The sequence below is a fragment of the Penicillium antarcticum genome, assembly GCF_028974205.1.
Source record: "Penicillium antarcticum strain IBT 31339 chromosome Unknown utg000006l_segment0_segment0, whole genome shotgun sequence".
NCBI classification, from domain to species: domain Eukaryota; kingdom Fungi; phylum Ascomycota; class Eurotiomycetes; order Eurotiales; family Aspergillaceae; genus Penicillium; species Penicillium antarcticum.
Genome location: NW_026695304.1, coordinates 1876973 through 1895212, shown reverse-complemented (window position 1 = coordinate 1895212; position 18240 = coordinate 1876973). Strand labels below are relative to the sequence as shown.

Sequence of the window (18240 nt, the reverse complement as noted above, 5' to 3'; positions counted from 1 at the left end):
ACCACTCTAGAAGCAGTTGTAATTCATGTTTCGGCATCTATGTATTACATTACTTGTGATAGCCACTGTGTTACTCGTACTGAACAACTTGGATCTAGGCAGCGCACGGCAACTTACTTTGAATGCCGCTCGTGAAGGTTAAACAGCAATATTCGTCGCTTCGACATACCTCGTGACCTTTTAGGCGTAAGCAAAATAGACGAGCACGGCAACATTCATCTTACCTATACGTATGCTTAGGTCAACCTACAGAGTACCTTAATCGCTAGCTACATCCGCTTGAATTAGGACATCTAGATTCCGACCGCATCAAAATCGTTGTTTCTTCTGTGTTATATGACCGACTATGCTACTAAACATGTACCCTACTTAGTCCACGACAGCGCTCTATGCAGTTAACGCGCCTGAGCGGGTGTTGTGGCTAGATATTCAGGCCAAGCTGAGTCGACAATCGAGAAGAAAACACATTGAAGCTGTTTAGGAGAAGGATAGAAAGGTAATAGGCAAAAATCAAATACTGCTTGGGGCATAAGCGATTCAATTTATTGGCACGCAGTTTGATCCTAACTAGATGCAGAGCCCGAACACTACCTTTGTAATAAGCTCGGCCAATCAATGAATGTGCATCCAGCACGCGATGCCAAGAAGAATGCATGGCGAATCACCAACAGACGATGACAGCTATGCCAAGCTCCAGCTCCAGAATTGACTTTATGAAACACGGCTTTGCTCAACTTGCTAGTGATAGAAACATCGATATAGCTGAGACAACGACCCGAGAAACGCCTGTTGACGACGCGACACAGAAGTTTTGCAACATGCTGCTTCCAGCTCCGCTCTCGCATTACGTCCGCTCCATCCAGTCGTTGTATCGTAAATGGTCATCCCACGCCCAATCACGACACAATGACAGTCAACGGCCTCTCGCCCACCAGCTGACCGATGTTTTCCTCCGTACATGGGACCTCGGCTTCACCGCGTTCGGAGGCCCTCCCGTACATTTCCAAATTTTGCATAGCAGATTCGTCGAGGGAAAGGGTGGGAAAGAGCAGTGGGTGGATGAGCAGACCGTATGTATTATCATTCAGCCAGAACTGGAGTTTCCGTAAGAGAACCACATTAATGTTTTGTCAATAGTATCAAGAACTGTTCGCTATCTGTCAAGGTCTTCCTGGCCCGGGCAGTACGAAGATGTTGTTCTGCCTTACCTTACTCCATGCGGGAGTTTTACCGGCCCTGATGGTGTTCCTTATCTGGAGGTAAGGCCGTGGTTTATCCTTACACGTGGTGCTCACCACTAATCGTTCTATAGTCTGCCCGGCGCAATAGGAATGTATGCCCTTTCAGCCGGCGTTGGAAATCTAAGCCGTACTCTTCCGGAGCCCGTCTACGCCTTGCTGTCTGGACTCAATGCTGCGACCGTCGGTATTGTCGCGGTCTCTGCGGTACAACTCGCGGAAAAGGCTATTCGTGACAAAATATCTCGCATTTTGATCATCTTTGGTGCCTGCGCTGGTCTCTGCTATAACACCCTATGGTATTTTCCGGTGCTGATGCTCGGCGGCGGCTTAGTCATAGCTGCTTGGGATGGATGGCTACATGCTCAAGTCCAAAAGGCAAAGACTTCTTGGCGGAACAGGCACAGCCGCCCCATGGACTCGGAGGTAGCAGATACAGCCCACGTGGAGATGGAGTCTATTCAGCCTGGAGAGGCAGAGAGACATGAGACGATACGCTCGAGGAAGAACCATAATTCGGGTGTCGCCCAGAATAGTTTCCCTGTTAACGTTAATACAGCAGGACAGTCAAGCTCGGCACAGTCAGCTGAGGCTGAAGTGGCCCAGTCACCGAACTATGTGATTCGAATTCGCACTGGATTTGTCATAGTGACGGTTTTCTTTGGTAACGTCTCATTCCCGGAACTGAATGTGTAAGGGCAAGGCTAACATCGAAAAGCCTCCTTTATCGCACTCCTCGTCACAAAAGGCCAACTGGCTACTCCTCCTTTGGCGCTGGATCTCTTCACAAGCATGTATCTCGCCGGAACGGTAATATTCGGTGGAGGGCCCGTCGTGATCCCACTTTTGCGCTCCTATGTCGTCGCCCCAGGTTGGGTCTCTGGCCGAGACTTCCTCATCGGACTAGCCATCATTCAAGCCTTCCCAGGACCGAATTTCAATTTTGCTGTCTTCCTCGGCGCCATGGCCCTGCAATCCACGCAGTATTCCACGGTCTTGGGCGCATTCCTTGGCTGGCTGGGAATCTTCGTGCCGGGTCTCGCTCTGGCCGTTGCGTTTCAGAGCTTTTGGGGGGTGCTGCGGAAAAAGAAGTTTGTCATTCACGTATTGAGAGGTGTCAATGCTACCGCGATTGGTTTGGTGTTTACGGCTGTCTACCGGCTGTGGGAGATTGGCTATTTAACATCTCAGAATAGTGCTGGACAGAGTCTTGCTAGTGAGCCATGGTGGGTGGTTGTCACTACCATATCCTATGCGGGGAATGCCTGGTTCAAGATGCCTCCAGCTGTGTCTATTGTTATTGGCGCTATCTTGGGTTTGTGTTGGTACGGAGCTGTGGGCCGATAAAGTTCTTGCTGTGTTCCGTCTTTTAAGTGAGTGCAAATTGTTGTTTGCTCTCATTATTGTATATGATAGCAGCTCTGATACCGGTTTCAAATTTGGGAGCGAAACATCAACAGTGACACCATGTAAAACTGTAAACAACCTAGGGCATTCTCGACGATCATCAGTCATTTCTATCCTTCAGGAGTCGATCGATTATACTACATAATACAAATTGACGGTTGGAAGGCGTATACGCTAGTAATGGGAAGAGGATCAAAGATGATGCCTGGGTGTATCTGTATAATCTGACCGCCGTCGAGTCGTTACGTAGTGAGATCTCTAGTAGCCATACATGGCTTACTCTATCTTTTTGAATCCAAATTAACCATACAAAATAGGCTAAGAGACTGATTGCCGTTGGAATACACATTTGCGGTGAACTACCTGCCTCATGTTAACCTTTTCTTTTTCGGTTAGCTATAGAAAAATTGTAAATAAAAAAAGAAAAACCAAAAACATACAACAGTAAGGATTCGCTAGTGGTCACCCACCTAACTACTAACTTACCGGCGTGTGGCTTAAGTACGGCTGAGCGGACGGGAAGCCCTGTTCTCCACACCCTGTGGTCGTATGTACTTATCACGTCATTGTTAGAATTTATATCGCAATGTTGCAAGGTATTGGTCAGTATGGAGGGCTTTAAAGTCTTGGAGTTGTGTTGCGGATAAGGACCGAGTCACGCGACCACATTGACCCTAATCGCAATGAACTATGACACGTCGGAATAATTTCCCGTGCTATCTAGGTACCATTTGCATGTAGTATATATTGCATGTAGTATATACTGCATGTAGTATATACTGCATGTAGTATATATTAGACTGTAGAGATCATGACAAGGTTGCATTTAACAATTTGCGGCGATTTCGCTTGGGGCTCCCAATGGAACTGTGGGGATTGGAGAATTGCCGCCAATAGGAACATTGGAGCATTCTTGGCGGATCCTTTAGGGGCACGCGACAAGTTGCCCAGTTGGAAATTTTTCACTATAGGACATGCAGTTCACTTTGGAATTTATACGTAACTTAGAATAGCTATACCTGCGTCAGGCACGATTTAGTCACCAATGCCTTACCGGAGGCTCCTTTAGGCCCTGTAGGGCGACCCTGTCACTTCCATGTCTTGACGTCTGCCGATCCTTGACTGAAACACCCTCGTGGTGGGTTGTGGAGTAAGCACCACGACCGCCCGTTGGACCCTTAAGAGCCCTGCGCGTTCAGCTCCGTTCGTCTCCCAGATTCCATTTTTAGCAGATTGCGAGGCGCTCTTTCTTTCTCTTACTCTCACATATAGAGTCTTCCATCCTAGACGTGTCTTCCGCTGTATACACGCCTATGACTTAACGGCCACTCTGCTTCTTTACATGCAGGCGCGATGAAATCTTCCGATCGGCTAGGGGGTTTCCCCCACAGACTTCGTGGTCATCTCCGGGAAGCGCTCTTTTTCGCTTTCGCTGTCGCCAGATCTCCCCAGGAGCATATTGACATTGCTTGGGCAACTTCACGCAAATATTTATTCTCTGTCATTTTTATTTCGCTCGTGTTGTCCAAATGCTTCCATATCTTCGTCCATCTGAAGTCACTGACGCTTCTCTCCCTTCTCTGGAGCCCCACCTTCTTCTTGGTGGATATCATACTGATCCTGGTCGCGTGCGGCCTTACCCGGTCGTTTGTATGGCGGACTACTCGGGACATAGCAGCTGTGGTCGCTGTATTATTCAGGTAAGTTATCGTCCATTTCTGATTCGCCTATCTGCTAACCTGATTTTAGTCTTGGTATATCTGGAATGACCGCCGCCAATATCTCCTTTTATGTCCAAACCGGCTTGGAAATATACTGGCGGAGATCGAAGACATTCCACAAGGATGTGTCTGCCAAGACTGTTTTGGGCGGGCTGTTCGTCGCATTCCTCGTCGAGGGATTGATTATGGTTGGTGCATACTTTGCTACGCCGTATTTATACCGTGCTACAGATGCGCTTCTGCAGATTTGGGCTTCAGTCTTCTCTGCCGCGTTCAGTCGCTGCCGTCGCAAGAAGCCCTTGCCAGATCCAGAGGTCTACGAGGAGATCGCTATCGATGACTACGAGGACAGTGACAGCGACTCGGTGGCCCTGCTGGATACACCCCGGGTGCCGCCCGTGCAGACAACTCATTCGCTATTGAAGCGAGCCATCGTCGTCTTGTGTAGCTCCGTGGTAATTCTCCTGAGTCTTGTTCGTCCACAGGATACAGCTTACAGATACCTCTCTGAGTCCCTACCTTTCGCGCCATTTGGTGGTCCCAAATATCGGCCTGCCCATGTCACTGCTGCCACATTACCAGGCTACTTCCCTTTGCTGAAAGACCATTCTGCTTTGGACCACTTCCCAAAATTTGACTGGTTACCCGTGGACGAGTCGACAGGTAAATTCCCGGATTGGTCGCCATTCCGCTACCTTGATTTCAACAGGACCATCCTAGAATCCAAGTATGCACACTATAACCCGTCGAAAGACCCGTTGCATATTCCGAACCTCCAAAACAACATTTTGGAGCCTCTACGGGACGCCCTTCACAATGGAAGTGTGAAGATTAAGCATGTCATCCTCGTCAAGTTGGAAAGTACCCGCCAGGACATCTGGCCTTTCCGCTCCGACTCTTTCATGATGGACCTCATTGATAAGTCATACAACAATGACAGCATCCCCGAAGACGTCATGGCCAGACTTTCCAACCTTACCCCCACTGCGGAGAGATTGACCGGATTTGAAACGGGATTCCGTAAGGGTGAAGAGCATCCTAAGCCCTATGGTGGCATCAGTGCAAGCAAAGCTTACACATCCGGCACCTATACTTTGAAGAGTATCACTGGCACTGTTTGTGGTGCCAACCCCATGGCTGTCGAAAACCAGCTCGAGTACATGCACGACATCTACCAGCCTTGCTTGCCGCAGATATTCGAAGCATTGAACCATCAGCCGAACACCACCGCTGAGGGCGATGATTGGACTTCCTGGCCTTGGCACACTATGTGGATGCAATCGCACTACGGTACCTGGGATAAGCAGGAGCGCCTCACTCCTCATCTCGGCTACAAAGACATCATGACACGGGAGTCTATCAACGATAATGGGAGAAAGTACATTCCAGAAGAGAATGAGGAGGAAACACACCATGGCCATGAGGACAAGGTCCTGAGGAACTACATCCGTGATCTGTTTGCCGATGCCAAAAAGAACAACACTCGCCTCTTCCTCAGTCATCTGACCCACAACACCCACACTCCTTATTTCATCCCCGGTGAATATGAGGAAATGATGGGCGATGCGGATTCCGGTCTCAATCAGAAGATAAGCAGACATCTCAACACCATGCACTACCAAGACCAGTGGATTGCCGAGATTCTCGAGGTGCTCGAAGAAGCCGGCGTCGCAGACGAGACTCTCCTTATCATGGCCGGTGACCAGTAAGTTCTATCTCCCACACACTATTCAAGAAGTCTGCTCACCAAATTACAGCGGTCTATCACTTCCAAATGACGGTGGTATCACGGCCTGGCATGATCCTCACGTTGCTAGTTTCCATGTGCCTCTGTTCTTCTCCCACCCTAAGATGCCCCAAATCGAAGTCGACAGCCCTGTCCTCTCCACACAAATCCTTCCCACTCTCTTGGATCTTCTAATTGAAACGGGCTCCATGGATGAACAGTCGACAAAGATCCTCAACGACCTGCTGCCCTTGTACGAAGGCCAGTCAATGCTACGTCCGCTGATTACCGAGCAAGACGGCAAGCAAGAATGGCATTTCTCTACCATGAACCCCGGAGGAACATGGGTTTCCATGCGATCCGCCGCCCAGCCGTACCGCCTGGTTGTGCCCCTGGTGGCTGACGCGCCGTGGCGGTTCACTAACGTCGTCGAAGATCCCTTTGAGCTGTCTCCTCAGGAAGACCTTGATGTTGTCACTCTGGTTGACGTCGTGCAAAACACTGCTGGCGTCGCTGCAGCCAAGTGGCTGAATGAGGCTGCGCATGTGGCTCAGTGGTGGATTTTGGAAAACAGACGCCGCTGGAAGTATGATCCTGAGAACCCAGAGTCGCCCAATGGGTTGATTATTTGATTTCTTTTGACTCGAACGAGTGACGCTGTGTATGTTCTCCGACTGATGCCTTTTCGCATGTTGGCTATTGCTGAAAGAATGGCGAAACAAGTCGCCGCGCGCAGTTCGAGAACTGCTTAATTGTATAATAATAAGCTGCTGCATATTGATGTTTATAACTTTTAGGAGGAAAGTTCGGTCGCGGGTGTGCCAGCCAGTTCTACCTCAACCATGACATATCAATATATACCCATGTACATGTTTTGGGAATATTGACAACAGAAACAGACAAAGTTTGTTCTACATATTCCGGATCTGCAAAATTGATTCACGTTACCCATATCTCGTGGCAAAACCTGCTCCGATTGGCGGCATTCGTATATGGAGTGACACGGTGTACGTTGTGATTGGTGGGGACAGTGTCGGTTGGCATATCTGACATACCTCTGTTGCTCTACGTACTCCCCGTGCTTGATTTCCTCTGCCAGGTGACGTTTTTTCTATCTCAGCTGCCGTCGCTTTTATGGGGGCGTTTAGAATCCGGCTCCAGTAGATTCTGGTCCGGCCTTAGACTAGTAAGCTGCTAAGACCAATCACTTTATCAATTGGAAGACGCGCGTGGTGCGCGCATCGGCCCTGAAACAATCAGAGGGCACGGCTGATCCGGGGTGGAATGAGAAGTCACTTGAACGATGAGCTTCAGCCTAAAATTAGATGCAGATGAAGCCTAACTTAACCAATGGGCCGACAGCCCGGCCGACAGACCAATTTCAGCTGTGGTACCTGAATACTGCTGCTGATCCCTCAATATATTTCTTTTCAACGGTTAACCAAGCACATACGACCACAGGGTGTGGAGAACAGGGCTTCCCGTCCGCTCAGCCGTACTTAAGCCCATTAATCTACGCGGCCAATTCTCGAGGCGCCCTGAAAAATAAAATAGAGAAAAAAAATGTCTTAGGGTGAGTGTGGGTGATATGGGTGAGAATTCTGGAGACCGAGGTGATAGAGGTGAGAACGGGGTGAGAACGGGTGACTAGACTTCCGCAAAGCCCATTTTGGGCCCAAGGTTCCGGCCCAGAACCCAACCCAGCCTGGGCCCGGGTTGAACTTCATTAACCCGGGCCCAACCCGGGCCCAGCACTAGGCCCCCAGTAAACCTAGTTTGGACCCAACTCGGCCCAACTTTTGTATTATTTCAATCATAAAACTGCTCAGTTATCAAGATAACTCACTGTTTTTTACATCGGTTTTGATCTATACCTTGAACCACTATACTTTTCTAGTATAACTAGAGTGTGTTCAAAGCTATAAACGCGTAGAATCAACCTTAAATAAGTAGTTATAGTTCTTTAGGCTTAGAAAGGTCAGACTTTGCTATGGTTTTCATAGTATTTGACTTATAACCTTTTTATTGACCTTATATTAGATATACGTAGATAAGTTCTATAGGCGACACTATAGGTTTTCTGACGGCCGTCAGAATTGTATATTTTTTAGCTAGGGTATTAGCCTTTTAAGTTTTGACAGCTATTAGAAATTATTAAACTAAGGTTTATCTTAAAACCTAGTACTAATTTTTTGACGGCTGTTAGAAATCATAGTATAAATATATATAGTGTGCGGATATATATTTCACAATATATAGTGTTTGTATACCTATAAATACTTGAAAAAACCACTATGGAATTCGGGTATTGTTACTTTAAATCTTGTATATTATATATACTAATTATATTCTTTATCATTCCACTATATTCGACTAGTAGCTAGTAAGATTATATAGATTGTAGGTCTTTTGTCAGGACCCTCGACTACTTATGTTGGTACCTAAGGCACGAGTGGTGCCTCAGGAATCATGGCAGTATAGTACTGCTCACCGCCCGGAAGCTGGGCCAGCCTGTATTTAGTTCATCCCCGCTAACCCTAGGAAGGGTCAGCGTTCAGTCTCTTCTACAATAGAACCATATTGTACTACACGTCAGCTAAGGCTTCTACTTCGCTTACCTAACTAAACCGGAGACTCTACGTGGTCTCACAATTCTGAACGCTCTCCGAAACACGGTTTGCCCGGTAGAACCTCACTAACAAGCCATAAACTCGCGTCGCTCCCAACGCCTCACTAAAGGGCTTTAAGCGAGCCAATCTAGTGAGGACCCCTTGAATAGGCCAGCTAGGCACGACCCTAGGCCTTAGGTCACCGAAAGCGTTAAAGACTCGACCATAGAAACCACCTAAGAACCGACTAGGCCATTCCCGCCGACCGAACTAATACCTCTCCAGGTACCAACGCCAATAATCGAACAACAATCTTCCACAACTAGGGCAGCTTAGGGAGCGGTCACCGAATAAGAGATACGAGAACTAGAGGAATTAGAGAGAGAAGTATATAATCTACGGAGAGCCTAGGTCATAGAGCAACTTCGCCGAGAGTAGGGCTATCTCACGCAATAAGCAGAGATAAGACCACCTCCACTCGCACCTAGTAATACGCTATTTACTATACCTAGCAATACACCGACAAGGGCGTCTACTCTAGCAAGTACGTCGCAATCAGAGATAACCTAGCCGCCTATCGCATTCGGCGAAGAAGCTATTATACCACTAACTAGTTTCCCCGATAAGCTATTCGAGCTTAATAACTATCGACCGCTATAAGCTACCGACTAGGAATCTGATCGGAAGGCCCTATTCACCCTACGCCGACGTAGTATCAAGAAACCGCGGGATTAGCCTAACCTAGTGATCTATAAGGCAAAAGATAACGACAAGTATCGAAGATAGGTCTTCTCACTAGAAGAGTTCTTCGAGGCTGACTATACTTATATAGACTAGTTCGAGTACTAACCTTATTAGACGCGATAGGCGCTAGCCTATTGCTCGAACTAGGTGAAGGAGCTATATAAGGTCAAGTTTCCCCACGATACCCCTTATTTTAGGGATATAAAGAACTAGGCTATTGGATTGATTAATAAGCACAAGAATCTACAAGAAGCTATATCTAAGCAATTCGACCTAGCTACTTAGAAAGAAACTAAGTCTGTCCGCGAATACGCTACGCGCCTAATCTAGTACTAGGGCTAGATAAAAGAATAAGAACGGATAGGCGATATTTAAATCTACACCCGGCTTTATAACTCGGTGTTACCTTTTATCAAAGAAAGGAGGGAGTAATTCGACGTCTAGAGAGAAATAGACCTTATAAAGTATATCGACTATCTCACTACTATCGAGAACAATATCCCTACCTAACGACTAGCCCTATCTAACCGAAGGAAGGACGCTAAAAGGGCTATTCTACCGGACCGGGGAAATTAGCCCTAACTATACACTTTCGGCTATAACCCTACCTTCCGGACTAAAGGTCGAGGACGAGGAAGGGGTAGTTACGGATTATAATAGGATCCGATACCACGATATAGCACTTCGACTAACCTAGCCAAGAAAAGAAAGGTGTAGGATAGCGCCTATTTCAACTATAGAGAGATAAGTCACCTCGCTAGATCCTATATAAGGAAGAAGACGGACCTTAGAGCCTCTACCGTCGAAGTACTAAAAAATAGATAGCCCTAGTGAACCTTACCGCAATCGCACTTAGGGCCGCTAAAACGTATTTAGATAGAGAAAAGGTATTTGTCTGCGAAACGGTTATTATCCTGGCCGATAGGGGTATCCCTATAAGCGTCCTTGTGGATAGCGGCGTAGAGGCAAGTTTCGTGAACCAAAAATAGGCTAAACAACACCTCCTGGATAGCGAAGCTATACCGCGGACGGTTAGGGCTATCAACGAATAGACTATCCGGTTATTTAGAGCGCACAAGCTACTTCTTGAAATAACCGATAGCGCCGGAACTATTCGAGAAGACCCTATTACGTGCGAGGTAGTCGAAATCCAAGGGTACAATATAATTCTTGGATACGACTAGCTTATCTTAGCTAACCCCGACATTAATTATAAAGAATATACGTAGAATTACCGTGACAATAAACCTACGTAGCTCCTTAGGATATCCGCCGCGGTATATTATAATAAGGCTACGCTCGGAGTATTCGTTATAGCTATCTACCTATAGCTATCGGACAAAGACGGCCTAGTGCCGTTCTTCTATATAGTAATTAACAATAGCGAAACTATCCTAGAAGCGTATAGGGACTTCGAAGATATTTTTAGCGAGGAAGACGCGGGCAAACTACCCTAGTCTATATATTTGGATTACGCTATCGAACTAGAGAAGGGCGCCTAGCTACCGTACTAGCTAATTTACCCTCTCTCCCCAAACGAGCTAGGGGTGCTAAGAAACTATATTAATAAAATACTAGCTAAGGAATAGATTCGGCCTTCCTAGAGTCTAGCTAGCGCACTAATTATCTTTGTTAAGAAGAAGGATAGGTTTTTGCGGTTATACGTAGACTATCGGGGTCTTAACAACATTACTATTAAGAACCGCTACCCCCTACCGCTAGTAAACGAGACAATAGACCGATTATCGGGCGCAAAAATCTTTACCTAGCTAGACCTCCGGGATGCCTACTATAGGATCCGAATTAAGGAGGGAGACGAATAGAAGATAGCGTTCCGTACGCGATACGGCTATTTCGAATACACGGTTATACTATTTAGACTAGCGAATACCCCTACTATATTCTAAGCGTATATTAATAGGGCGCTTTGTGACCTCCTCGACCAATTTTGTGTCGTCTATCTAGACGATATCCTAATATTCTCTTAGAATAAGGAAGAGTATATCGAGTATATTCGAGAAGTCTTTCGACGGCTACGTACCTACTAGCTATACGCAAAACGTAGTAAGTGCCGCTTCTATACCGATTCGGTTATATTCCTTGGGTTTGTGATCACCCTAGAAGGGGTAAGTATAGAAAAAGAACGTGTCAAAACTATATAGGAATAGCCTATCCCTAAATATACGTTCGACGTCTAGTAGTTTATAGGGTACGCCGGGTTCTACCGCTATTTTATTGAACGGTTCTTAGCTATCTATATACCTATTTCGGCTACTACCTATAGTAGAACGGCTAGGAAAGCTAACCGAAAGAAAGATAGGTTCTAATAGACTCGGGAAGCGTAAGACGCGTTCGAAAGGCTAAAGAGGGCCTTTACGGAAGAGCTATTCCTCCGACACTTCGACCCCGAACTAGCCTTGCTAGTCGAGTGCGATACGTTAGGTTTCGGACTCGGGAGTATACTAAGCTAGTTATTTACGGATAAGGGATAGTACCTTATTGCGTATTAGTCTCGGAAGATGATCGGGCTAGAAACCCAGTACGAGACGTATGATTTAGAGCTATTAGCTATTATAGAATTATTTAGGTAATAGAGGCACTACCTAGAGGGTAGCAAATTCCTAGTGAGAGTCCTAACTAACCACGCTAACTTACGCTACTTTATAACTATAAAAGTGTTAAGTGGGCGGCAAGCAAGATAGTCCGAATACCTTGCGGTATTCGATTTCGTTATCGAATATAGGTCCGGTAAGAAGAATCTAGCGGATATACCTAGTCGGCGTCCGGATTATCAATATAAGAAGTCTATACGACTATAAAAGAACCCTTTTTATAATGGAGGGTAGGAAAAAGCCACTTTTTCCTATAAGACCAATTATAATATAGTGGATCTTATCTATAAGATAAGATCCCGAACCAATAAGAACCGAGATCTCGGCTATAACCGAATACCTTCGGATACTATCGGCAATAGAAGCTAATAGAAAGAACTAGAAGCATCTGCTGATAAATCAAATTACCAATGCTGATAAATCAACTAGGTGGCAAGAGCATTTGCCACCTAGGGGAAATAACATAAATAGAGAGTGATACCCCGACTGAAATAAATAACTATACTCTTCTCTCTCACTTTATTCTTCTTACTCTCTTCTTTATTACTTCCTTTCCTCTTATCACATGATCCTATAACCCTGACATCCTCAGAGGTTATGAGCCCGGCTTCTACGCTCAATTAGGACACTGTGAAACAATTGATTAATAATCAAAAAAAAATAATCTGACACCGTCCGGTTTCGAACCCGCACCCTGTTAGATCATAATACCCAAATATCAAACTAGGCCACCTAGCCAGTTTTCACTATACGGAACATATTCCTCTCACATACCTTATACCTATACCTAAGATACTATATCCCAAAATGGGCTCTTCTGAAAAAATCACTATAGCTAAACTGAAAGGAAGCCTTGATTACCCGCGCTGGCGGCGAAATTGTAAGGCTATTCTCACAAGAGAAGACCTCGAAGAAGCTATAGAGTCTGATCTCTATCAGTCTGAAGACCCTATTGAGAAGAAGAAAAATAGGAAGGCTATGGCCTCTATTTTACTATTTTGCTTAGATGAAGTCCAAATACAGATAGCGGACTATAATAGCGCCTACCTTGCCTGGCAAGCGCTAGATACCACCTACAATAGGGGGGTTTTATAACAGAATATATGCTGCTACGACAGCTCTTTCAAACTCGCCTTACGGATTTTGAAACTATGGAGGCTTTCCTCTATAAAATCAGAAACCTAAGGAGTGAACTTGAAAATCAGGGTATCAGCCTTCCCGAAAAGGTTGTTATATCTTTCACGCTTTTTAGCCTGACAGAAGAGTACGAACCTTTCGTACAAAATATAACTCAGGCCTTCCGGGGCAATACCAATGCCTATACACTAGATACGCTGACCTCTAGCTTGATTGATGAAGCTAGAGGCAAAGAAGCAATATCTAGTGAGAAAACTAGTGAGAAAGCCTTTCTTACTAGTAAGAAATATATAAAAAGAGGACAAAACAACCAGTCTTTCTGCGAAAACTGTAGGAAACCAGGACATTCCTCTGAAATATGCTGGTTTCTACACCCAAATAAAGCCCCAAGTGGTTGGGAACAGCGAACGTCAAAAAATCGCGTTGTTAAAAGATCTGAATACCCTAAAAGCGAATTCAGTAAAATGAATAACGCTAAAAAGGACGCACTTATAGCACAAATTCAAGAATCTGATCAGCCTACTTAGGTAGATCAAGAAGAAACTATAACAGCCAATGAGCTTATCGATTTTAATTTCGATGATATGGATACTGAGGTATGTGTCTCAAATATATATATAGCGAAAACCGCTAATAATATACTAGATGGTCTAATAACGGGTCGAGAAATAAACCCTATAAACACAAAAAATACAAAAAACAGTGACCTACTAGCTAGAAAAAATAGAAAAATACGCTTTATTATTGATAGTGGCGCTACTATCAATACTATAGCTAATATACAAGATTTTACTTCCTATAAACCTATTAAGACCACTGTACGGTGGGGAGACGCAAACAATATAACCTCAGAATATAAGGGAGATGTGACTATAAAAACAAATACAGACTATATCTATACGTTAAAAAACGTGCTATACCTACCTCAATTAGGCGTAAACCTAATGAGTCTTGATAAAATGCCAGATATCATAAGTCTGTTTCTCCCTAGAAAGGCTATACTCTATCAACATAAAAGAATAGTAGCAATTGGCTATAAACAAAACAACCTATACTATACGGAAGCTCAAATACTACCTAACAATACTGAAAGTGCTCAAATAGCACAGAAAATAATAGACCTTCCGCAAACAGCAAAAGATAAAAAGACTAATAATCTTACAATAATGACCCAATGGCATATACGCCTAGGGCATTGCAATATAAAAGCCCTAACTTATATGTTACGGGCCCAGAATATCACTATAACTCAACAAGATATCAATAACTTTATAGCTAATAAATGCAAAATATGCCTTTTAGCTAAAGACAATAGATATATCTATAAGAACTCATCTGATCTTATAGAATACGATATATTAGACCGAATACATACAGACCTAGGCGGGCCACTACCACCTACGTACAATAAATATACCTACTATATTACGTTTTTAGATAAGAAATCCCGATACCTATGGGTTTCCCTTATCTATACAAAGAACGGTGCCTATAAAGCATTTGAGGACTTTAAGGCTATAGTAGAAAATAACAATAAAAAGAGAAGAATACGAGAATTGTTCTCTGATAACGGAGGAGAATATATAAATATGCCCTTTGCTAAAAGTCTAGCAAAAAACGGCATTATACATCGAACTACTCCGTCCTATACAAAAGAGCCTAATGGCTTAATAGAGCGAATAAATCTTACTTTATTCAATAAAGTACGTTCTTTCTTAATACAATCAAATACGCCTCACTACTTATGGGGTGAAGCCCTAATACATGCCTGCTATATATATAATAGAACCCCACATACATCACTCGGGTTTAAAACACCCTATGAAGCCTATTATGGAATAAAACCTAATATAAGCAATATAAGATCCTGGGGATCAAAAGCTTATTACCATAAAAACTCCTATATATCAAAGCTATCTCCTAGAAAAGAAGAAGCTATTGTTATAGGCTATAGCGAATACAAACACTATAAACTATGGGATTATAACAAAAAGACGGCTCTATGGTCAAGAGACGTTACTATAACAGAGAATCAATTCCTAAAACCAATAAACAAAACAGATAAGAAGAAGGACTCAAAAATAGGCCTATATATAGGCACTAATAACAATACCAATAACAATACCAATAACAATACCAATAAGAATACCAATAACAATACTAATAACAATAGCTATAAAGCTATAGACTATGACCCAAAACATAAAATTGAAATACAAATCCCGATTAAAAATACGCTCTTCTATACTATAAAAGATACCACTATAAATAATATAATAGCGAGCCTGGAATTACCCGCTAATAATAACTTTATATTAACTACGTCTCACTTAGACGAGCCTAATACATATAATCAGGCTATAAATAGCCCAGAAAAAGATGAATGGCTCCGCGCATGCGCTGAAGAAGTAAGTGAGCTAGAAAAACAAAATACCTACGATATAATAGATATACCAAAGAACATTATACCTATTAGAGGCCGTTGGGTTTTTAAGAAAAAACCTATACTAGACCCTAATAGTGTAAAGCCGTCCTATATAACTAATAGTGATAAGACTATTAGATACAAAGCCCGCTGGGTTATACAAGGCTTTAACCAAAGACTAGGAATAGACTTCCTAGAGACATTCTCTACTACGTGTAGAACAGAGACCTGGCACCTACTACTGATAATAGCGGTGAATAAGGGCTGGGAAATAAGACAATACGACGTGAAAAACGCTTTTGTTCACGCCGATATAGACGCTAATATCTATACCATACTACCTATCGGGGTATATAATAATAATAAGAAATGCTGCCTTTTAAAGAAAGCATTATATGGCCTAAAGCAGAGCCCTAGGCTATGGTATAAACACCTAGCCACTATACTACTAAGATTCGAATTCGACGTATTCCCGTACGACGAAGGAATATTTATAAACCATAAAACAGGCTGTATTCTAATATGTCACGTTGATGATATATTGGCTATACATCCTAATATACAATATATAAGAAATATAACTAATAAAATAAGAGAATACGTGAAACTAGAAGAAATAGGCCCTGTGTCTACCTTCTTAGGAAATACTATAAAAATAAACTATAGCACAAAGATGCTATATATAAATCAGTCGGAATATACTGCAAAACTACTACAAAAGTTTAATATAATAAATAACCCAAGATATAAGCCTACTCTAATACCAGGAGAACCAGGGGCAAAACTACGAAAAAATGACACCATAGCAGACCCTAAGGACGTCAAAATATACCAAAAACATATTGGTTCACTACTATACCTAGCACTAAAAACTAGGCCTGATATAACCTATAAAGTGATCTATTGTGCACGCTATATGAGCAATCCTAATAGCGAGCATTTTACGGCACTAAATAAAATCTGGAAATACCTTTTAGGAAGCCCTAATCTAGGGCTTACCCTAAACTGTGCTGGAGAAGACCTTATACTAAAAGGATACTCTGATAGCGACTGGGCGAATGACCTAGATAATAGAAGATCTACAACAGGCTATATCTTTAGCCTTAGTCCTACTATAGGACAAAATAACCCTATATCGTGGAATTCACAATTACAAAAAACACCCGCACTGAGTAGTTGCGAGGCAGAATATATGGCACTAAAAGAAGCCACAAAAGAAGCTATTTACTTAGCTAATATGCTCAACTATATCAATAAGAAACTAGAACTCGGATATTCCACTTCTATTCCAAAAATACTAGTGGATAGTATGTCTGCGAAGAAGTTGGCTGAAAATCCTGAGTTCCACAAAAGAAGTAAACATATTGAGCTTATATATCATTTTACAAGAAATGCTATAGCTACTGGCCAAATTGAGCTACTACACGTAAGCTCAAAGGACCAACTGGCAGATACACTCACTAAGTGTTTAGCAACACCATTATATCAATATCATTTAAACCTACTAGGTCTAAGTGCTATACCATAAAAAATACTACTATAATAATAATACGCCAATATACTATATACTATAACCTATATAGAGTACCCTACCCTATATAGCTTACGGGGGGGGTATCAATATAAGAAGTCTATACGACTATAAAAGAACCCTTTTATATAATGGAGGGTAGGAAAAAGCCACTTTTTCCTATAAGACCAATTATAATATAGTGGATCTTATCTATAAGATAAGATCCCGAACCAATAAGAACCGAGATCTCGGCTATAACCGAATACCTTCGGATACTATCGGCAATAGAAGCTAATAGAAAGAACTAGAAGCATCTGCTGATAAATCAAATTACCAATGCTGATAAATCAACTAGGTGGCAAGAGCATTTGCCACCTAGGGGAAATAACATAAATAGAGAGTGATACCCCGACTGAAATAAATAACTATACTCTTCTCTCTCACTTTATTCTTCTTACTCTCTTCTTTATTACTTCCTTTCCTCTTATCACATGATCCTATAACCCTGACATCCTCAGAAGCTCTTGCGAGAGCTATATAATAAGATTGAAATATAGCTCTGTATCGCGTTCGATATAGGTTATTATAGAAGAAATATATACACCTTATACTTTGGAAAAGCTTACACCTATAAACGCTTATACCTTTAAGATACGGGACTAATTTAGTATCCAATTTATCTCTAAGCTTGTGCGGAGCCATTATCTTCATACGAAAGCTCTTATATAGAACTAGATATTACACGAGCTTTTATGATTAATTATTCTGCAATCTTTCAGAGATATATAGCTTATTATTGGTTCGGAAAATATAATAATAAGATAAATACACAGCTATCCTATAAATAATAGTATAGCTAGATATATGGTAATCAAAGTAGTCCTTGACATTTCCCATGGGACTAGCGAAAATCTAGTCCCATGGGAATTCCTACAGAGGTCTAGTCCCGTGGACCCACTCCCATGGGACTGAAAAAATTTCCCATCTAAACATTATTTTCATAATAATAATGGATAAATTGCTGAGTTATCATAATAAAATACGGTAATTTCCCATAGATGTTTAGTCCCATGGACCCACTCCCATGGGAAATGTCAAGGTCTAAATC

The 18240-nt window shown here is 43.0% G+C and overlaps 2 protein-coding genes across 2 annotated transcripts; both read left to right on the top strand.

The window, feature by feature from the left end:
• Window positions 1–818: 818 nt before the first annotated feature.
• Window positions 819–2585, top strand: N7508_006783 (uncharacterized protein; the record flags this gene model as incomplete). Its single annotated transcript, XM_058464849.1, has 4 exons — window positions 819–1070; window positions 1138–1259; window positions 1313–1902; window positions 1957–2585. 4 exons carry the CDS (start codon window positions 819–821, stop codon window positions 2583–2585), a joined length of 1593 nt encoding a protein of 530 aa, XP_058318702.1.
• Window positions 2586–3998: 1413 nt separating this feature from the next.
• N7508_006782 (uncharacterized protein) lies at window positions 3999–6724 on the top strand (the record flags this gene model as incomplete). The annotated part of the gene is made up of 3 exons (XM_058464848.1): window positions 3999–4345; window positions 4395–6071; window positions 6124–6724. 3 exons carry the CDS (start codon window positions 3999–4001, stop codon window positions 6722–6724), a joined length of 2625 nt encoding a protein of 874 aa, XP_058318701.1.
• Window positions 6725–18240: the final 11516 nt, after the last annotated feature.